The sequence below is a fragment of the Ambystoma mexicanum genome, chromosome 5p, assembly GCF_040938575.1.
Source record: "Ambystoma mexicanum isolate Mex_15411 chromosome 5p, UKY_AmexF1_1, whole genome shotgun sequence".
NCBI lineage: Eukaryota > Metazoa > Chordata > Amphibia > Caudata > Ambystomatidae > Ambystoma > Ambystoma mexicanum.
Genome location: NC_090930.1, coordinates 9,499,746 through 9,507,620, shown reverse-complemented (window position 1 = coordinate 9,507,620; position 7,875 = coordinate 9,499,746). Strand labels below are relative to the sequence as shown.

At 45.9% G+C, this 7,875-nt stretch overlaps 1 protein-coding gene across 1 annotated transcript in view; it reads right to left on the bottom strand.

Moving 5' to 3' along the window:
* Positions 1-5,806: 5,806 nt before the first annotated feature.
* The window catches only part of LOC138480449 (vomeronasal type-2 receptor 26-like), a 103,958-nt gene continuing 101,889 nt past the window's right edge, over positions 5,807-7,875 (bottom strand). Inside the window, exon 3 of the mRNA XM_069612234.1 lies at positions 5,807-6,957. Within this exon, the coding sequence (XP_069468335.1) occupies positions 6,044-6,957 (914 nt within the window). The 3' untranslated portion in view covers positions 5,807-6,043. The remainder of the gene's footprint in view (positions 6,958-7,875) is intronic.

The following is a 7,875-nucleotide window of genomic DNA, read 5'->3' as shown; positions in this document are numbered from 1 at the left end:
TCTTGGCCCTCTTCCTGCTCCTACCTGCGAGGCTAAAAACCTCAGGGTCATCTACGACTCCACACTCTCTTTCTCTCCTCACATCTCAGACTTCCCTAAGAAGTCACACTACCAGCTGCACCTCCTCAGAGGTATTCTCCCTTTCCTCTCCTTCCACCAGAAGCTCACTGTCTCCAGAGCTCTGATTCTCTCTAGACTGGACCAATGCAACAGCCTCTTTCTAAATCTTCCTGCATCTACTCTCTGCCCTGTGCAACTCATCCAGAACAGGACTACGAGACTTGTTCTTGGCCTCAAGCCCAGGGACCGTATCTCTCCAGGACTGAAATCTCTGCACTGGCTCCCAGTGGCTGCGAGGATCAAGTTCAAAACCCTCTGCATTGTCCACAAGGCCTTCTGGGGCCTGGGGCCCCAATACCTTCAACTCTCTCTTCCTAAATATCTTCCCACTCGAGCACTTCGCTCATCTGCCTCCAACTGTCACGGGACGACACCCTGTTAAGAGTGGCACAGGACACCCACGAAGGGTTTTGGGTAGTTGTGCCGAAGTAAGGTGGACAGATAAGTACACACACAGCTGAAAGCAACGAGAACGAAGAGTAAACAAGTGTAGCAAGGAATAAAGTACAACAGAATGGATTCCCTCTAGGGGTGTATGCAGATATAGGAAAAGAGTATTCCACGGACCTTAGGAAAAACTCTAGCCTTCTGCACAGTTTGCTATAACAGAGGCCCACGCTGTTTGCTCATGGCTTGGAACAACAGCTATGGGTGTCTGTAACGTAGAAACGAGACAAGGGAAGGGGAAGAGGTTGCCTGACGGAAACCAACAGACAAGCTCTGTACAAAAGGGTCTACAAACAGTACAAGAGAAGATACTAACAGACAAATCCAGGAAAAGGAAGTCGATAGCAAACTAGCAGAAGGAAATGAAGGGAAAGTCGTATAACAGGATTGGATAGCAGAGGACGGTAGGGAAAAAGGTTGAGAGCTCAGAGGAGCAGGAAAGCAATGAGCAAGCCCACAGGAGCAGGGCTGTAAGGTAGGGAGCCCAGAGGGAAAGGGCTTAGGGTAGTGGAGTAAAGAAGGCTGCACAGCAAAGAGCCCAGAAAGGCCGGGCAGCAAGGAGTGAGCCCTGGGGGGCAGGACCGCTGACCGTAGAAGGCTGCAGAGGACTGTAGAGGGCTGCTAGGCTGAGAACCCAGCGGACAAAGGCTGTAGGTAACAAGCAGCAGAGCGTGATCGGCTGCAAGGTAAGAAACCCCGAGTACAAGGGCTGTTGGCAGCGGGGAGAAGCAGGCTGCGCGGCAATGAGCCAGAAGGACCGGGCAGCAAGGAGTAAGCTCAGAGGAGCAGGGTCGTTGACTTTAGCAGGCTGCAGAGGACTGTAGAGGGCTGCTAGATTGGAAGCTATACAGCGGACGAAGGCTGTAGGTTGAAGGCAGCAGAGCTTGATCGGCTGTGAGGCAGAAGCCTGGAAGACAATGGCGGAAGGTAGCAGCTGAACGTTATCGGCTGCAAGGCAGAAGCCCGGAAGGGGAAAGGTGGAGGCTGGAAAGCAGCAGAGCGAGATCGGCTGCAATGTAGAGAGCCCGGCAGGGCACTGGAGGAGGCTGGAAAGCAGCAGAGCGTGATCGGCTGCAATGTATGCAATGTAGAGAGCCCACCAGGGCACTGGATCCAAAACCGGAGTAAGGAGGAACCGCATACAAGATCCGAAGCTTGAAGCAAAAAAGGTGCCGGAAAGACTCCTAATGCAAGAGAGTGAGCCCCTGCAGGCAGCAGCTTTTATGCCGCCCTGCCCAGCACAGAGTCAGGCTAATTGGTCGCACCTGGATCAGCACACCTGCAGACAATCGGCCACCACCCTCTCTGTTCCTGAGCTGGTGGAAGCAGAACAGATCCCTAGGGGTTCTGGGGATTGTAGTTCCGAAGATGACGAATAGGAATGGCCAGGAATAGATGGTTATAGCCAAGTGCATTGTGGTAAGTGTAGTTTGTTGGGAAAAATAGAAAAGCACCAAAGTCTTGCAAATGGAAAAATAAAGTCCATAATGATCGTAAATGTATGCGCCCATGGTGCAGGCATGACACCAACTCCCTTAGGGTCAGTTGCTTCTCCAAGCAACGAGTTGATAGTAGAAATCTTTCTTTGGCTGGGGCCTCCCTCTGGAACAGCCTTCCTGCCCCCCTGAAACTTGAGGAGAACCATCTCCAGTTCCAGAAGCGCCTAAAAACCTTTCTCTTTGCTTCTGCCTTTTCTCCTCCCCTCCCCTGCTGACCTCCTGGCTGAAACTGAATCTGCACTGGTTACTTGGCCACCCTCTGTTCTTGGGCCCAGGTCCCTCCGCCTCCAGTAACACAAACCTGCACTGCCTGCCTGGCAACCCCCACTCTTGTGGACTGTTTCTGTATCCCTACAGTCCCACTACCAGCACTTGACACCTGAAGTCTGCACTTACCTTTGCACTTGCCACCTGCTGGCCGTTACTTTGCTTATTGTTATTATTCTATTCCCATCTACTGCACTCTCCCTTCCCCTTCCCCCTTTACGTTCCCCCTTCTCCCTTCCCATGCACCTGGCCTAGTAGGATCGTTGTCTGTCCTCCCTCTGTTCCCCCTCCCTTGCCTCATCGCGCCTTGAAACACTTGTGTATAGGCGCGTTATAAATGGCATATCATATCATATCATATATCATTAATCCTATCTCTAACTCTGTGTGGAAAGAGTATAGAGTGTCTCTTTAAAGAGAGGAGGATCGTTGTTAGGTGAATTTAAGCCACAGAGACTTTTTAAAATTTACTGAAGATGAAACTGAAAAATCATAAAAGATCTAGAGCCCTCTCGAGCCCCTGGATTCGATGGGCTTCTGAATATATTATCCAAGACCAATACAAAAGTGTGGGCTGCAGTCTTTATATTATTTTTCCAGAGCTTGTTATTGCTGGCCACCTCCTTAGGTCTTGGAGCAGGTCATTGCTGACACCAATTCATAAAAAAGGCTTGAGCGATCCCCAGGTAATTATAGAATTTTAGCCATGATTGACTAAAGTGCCAAAATCCTTTGGGCTACATTAATCTGTGGATTGACGAAAAGAACATTTTTAGCAACCAACTATCTGGTTTCCATAACGGTGATAGTAATGTATCCAATAATGGACACTTTATTCACTGCACTTTATTATTTAGTACCAATGCACTTTATATATTTTATATCCATTTTTTGAAGGCTTTTGATCTGGTGGATAGACAGGCTTTATGGAAGAAGATGGTAAACGGTAATTTGCAAACTCAAATCCTATATTTTTTTTATTACTTTCATACTGAAAACATGGTACAGATTAGAGTTGATCAGGAAGGCTCATTGCGCGAGCAGGTGTCTGTTAACTGCAGCCTGAAACAAGGCTGTACACTAGCACCAGTGCTGATTAATATATATGTTGCAGATTTTGAGGATGTTTTAAAGAATTGTAACAACCACCCCCAGCCCCGCGTATTTTAACACATCCTGTTTATTTATTTGTTTATTTATTTGCATTTTTAAAGTGCTCACACAGGCCGCGGGCATTGAGGCGCTGTTACAGGATTTATTTTTTGTTCTTTAGTTGCATAATTGTTTATTCTTTTGTCTTAGTTGCGTATTTACAACACGCTTAAACACTCAGAGGTTTCTAAGTGGACCGGGGATCAAACCTGAGTGGCTTTGTGTTGGCTTGCTTCCAAGGCACGCACGTTGCGGCTGAGCTATCCTCCCGGGATGTTGCCTGGTTCTCATTCCCAGACTACATTGTAATCCTCGATCAAACTGCGTTGGGACTACAGCATAGTCGTACGGCCTTGGAGCTATATTCTGTATGTCATGGTGTAATTATTAATCTATCTAAACCTAAAATAATGACAATCAAATCAAAGAACTATTAAGAGTTATAGGAGGCACAACTTGGTAGTTATTACCTTGGAGTGTTAATATCCAATAACTTGGATAAAGAGGTTTTCTTCAAATGTATAATAAATAAAACCACTGGCAAGTTTAAGGCAATTAAGTCATTCATCTCAAAATCTGGCGGTTTTTCAATTGAGGGTCCATTAAAAAGATGATATGATAGTTTATTTATATAGCGCCTATACACAATGTTTTTCAAAGTGCTTCACGGCAAGGGAGGGAACAAGGGAAAATACAATGACATTCTTACAGGTCGTGAAGAACAAGAATGCGAAATAACCCCCCTGTGTTATTCCAAGTACACTCTCCGGTCTTGAGGTCTGCACTGCTGAAGAAACTGCCAGGCTGAACCTTCTAGAAGGGAAGTCATAGGGGGTGTCTCTAGGCTTGTCTCGATCTGAGCCAATGGAAGCTATTTGCTGGGAACTGGGTCTTACTTCCCTTTGCACATGAAAAGTAATAGCGACGTGCACTGTCTATATTAAGTTAATGATGACCGAAGCAATCCCAATTCAATGTAGTCTTACTTTTTAGACCAAGAAGGTAACTTGAGTATTCAACCTGCTTTAAATTCATGGCACATAGAAATCGTAAATTTTCTGGATGTGATAGGATGTTCATGCTCACCTGATGATAAATTAGCCTCTAAATTTAATGAAATTTAAAAAAGGCAATGCTTAGGGTCCGAAATGCGCGTACCTCCTATTATCTGGGAAATCTAGCTATGCGGGATATTCCGTGCAAGCATTTCCAACTGATTCTCCATGTACCGCCATTAATAGTCTACAGAATACTAAAGTAAGACGGTTTGTAATGTGCTTAACGTCCCATCAGCAGCCATCGCTGGCAGATAGGGGTGCTTGGTTTAACATACCCCACAAAGATCGCCTCTGTGGGCTACGTGGAAAGAACTTGAGACTTCCAGGCACCTCTTGGCTGGCTGGATTGCACTCATTCTGTACATGAAAAAGGTTACAGGAGCTTGGTTTACAATATGAATTTCATCCACACTGACCAATTCTCATCATCATTATAGGCAGGGAGAAACATAATTATGAATTTGACTATCTATTATAAATCGCAAGAAATCTCCATATGTGTTTTAAAAATGCTGTTTATTTTAATCAATGACATTTTATTGTTCAGATTGGAAATGTATGTAAAAGAAGTAATTGTGCTTTTCAAGTGTTAAAGGTTATATTTAACCAATTAAACAAGGGGAAAAATAATCGTTTTTGTATTGATAAAGAGAAAAGACGATAACTGTCATTGTTAAAAGATGAAGAAGGTCCCAGGGAAGGGAGACATCCTCTGGAGTGGGCAGCGATATCCTTGAGAGACTTTTTGTTGGAGTTCCCTATGGCTTTGCCCATTTGAACATTTCTAAAGCACCATATCCTTTTTACTTTAGAGTTCATTTCCTTGGAATGTGAGGATCAGCATAGTACTTTGGACACAGGACGGTTTTGTTGTGAACATTCTGACACTTCCATGTCCTTAGTTTTGAGTTTAGCTGGGGAAACACCTCTAGTGCAGTGATGTCGAGGCATGATCCCAACCCCTTTTTATTCATCAATAAAGGTCTTCAGCCAAAACCATGACTGCATACAATTGTATTCATAGTTCGTTTTTATTGATAGATTGCATTATTAAATACTTAGTGCAGGGTTTGGTACACACCGCAAGCAGGTTTCTAAATACACACCGTATGTTTTCAACAATCGGTGGTGGCCACTCAAGCGTCTGCCATCTATGAAACATGGCCAGTAAAACATGTCATAGCTGCCCTGTGTGCTCCACAGCGCCTTGTATGCACAGATATGCATATGTGTGCGTGCAAGACACTGGGGACCCAGGGGACAGGTATGCATTGTGTGTGAGGGGGCTCAGGGTCTGGCATGCCATTTCTTTACTAGACATACCCAGTACAAAATGCCATACCTGCCCCAGGGTCACCTAGCAGCTCACATGCACACAATCCATGTGATGCACCTCACACACTGAGCTGATTTTGTCCGGTTGGATGGCAGGGCGTGTGTGCAATAAATGAACAGTGAAATAAATAATAAGGAAAGCATCTAAGGGCATCATCTTCAGATTTATTTATTTTTCTGTTTCATTGCCGGCCTCTGCATTAAGTGTTGCCTGGTGTTCATGTCTGGCCTCCACAGGATAATATAACACTTGGGAATGAAGATACAGCCCAGAAGTCCAGCACCAGAAGACAAGATGGCAAAGATCTCCACAGCCACCATGTACTTCCCCTGCGTGCTCAGGTAAGCCGGGATGAAGGAAACCCATACGGCCAGGAACACAAGCATACTGAAGGTCAGGAACTTGGCCTCGTTAAAGCTCTGGGGCAAATTACGGGCATGAAATGCAACCACAAAGCTGACGCTGGCCAACAATCCCAGATACCCCAACATCAAGTAGAAGAAGAGAACAGAGCCCTCGTCGCACTGGAGGATGGTGGTGTCCCCCATCTGTATCTTCACTGGGAATGGGGGGTCAAGAAGCAGCCAGGCTGTGCATATGAGTATTGGAACCAATGAACATACAAGTACCACTCCATGGGGCACTCTAGTCGACAACCACCTAGAAGAGCGCCTGCTGGGGTCCCGGGCATTAAAGGCTATAATCACTGTGATGGTCTTTGCCAGAACAGTGGAAATGCTGATGGAAAAAGCGATCCCAAAGGAATTTTGCCGGAGCATGCAGGTCACCCCCTGGGGATGTCCAATGAAGGTGAATGAGGAGAGGAAGCAGAGCATGAGGGCGATGAGGAGCAGGTAGCTGAGCTCGCGGTTGTTTGCTTTGACGATTGGTGTTTCCTTGTACCTCCAGAAGACCCAGAGCACAAACATTGCCACTAGGAAGAGGGCAGTGGCTAAGCATGTTAGAGCAAGCCCCAACGACTCTTCAAAGGAGAGGAACTGGAGAGTTGTTGGGTCGCATTGTGTTTGTCCTTGGTTTGGCCAGTGGTCTTCAGGACAATTCCAGCAGTCAACAGAATCTAGAAGAAAGAATACTTGGTCATTACTGATCTGAACATTTAGTGCCATGTCAATATTCTGTCAGCAATTATGGATTTAGGGACACCAGACTGTAACTGGAAGGATGAATTCTATAACTCCGCCCATGCTACCAACATGGTCAACCAGTTCATGTGATGTTCCAAAGAGCTACTTTACCCCAGTTAATAAGAGGCCGCCCTGGGGATTGGTCAACAATGACGGTGAGCACAGCCTCAAACCCGACTTTGAAGGACGACCTGTCTGTCTAAAGCAAGGAAGACAAGCTGAGACTATGGCATGTTCTAATTGGTCTTTTGGGGTGCAGCGGGGGCGGTGATTGATCACTACAGAATGAATGCTGACACTGTCCACAGGCATTTCTAAATACAACTGGAAATTACTGTTCTACTGTAAAGCTGCTGACTGGTCCTCTATTGACTGTTTGAAAAAAACAAAAAAATTCCAATATAAAAGCTAAAGTCAATGCTTATTTCCCTCCAGACTGTCACCTGGATAGCATTCCAAAAGACTATTCATACAGTTGTGACCCCACCTCCCGTGTAAGGCTTCAAGGGTGGGTGGTTATTACGGCCGTCTATAGATGGTCAAAATGCAGTTGTGCCACCCAACGACAACAGAAACCCGTTCCTATGCTGCATGGCCACCGATGCTCTCAGTAGACAGAAACTGAACTCTTGGCAGCCACTCTCGGTGAACTGCAGGGCGGTAATTCATTTTCACCTCCTAGGAAAGGGTGGATCGGCATATTTTCTGTAAGGAATTAATGGTGGCAACAGTAAAGTCAGACACAAGTGATCACAGTCTATAAGTATGTGTTAAGCCACAGCACATTCCACTCTATTACCACCATGTATAGACCTCCACATGATGCCACCATCCTCTCTGAAGAAAGGTTT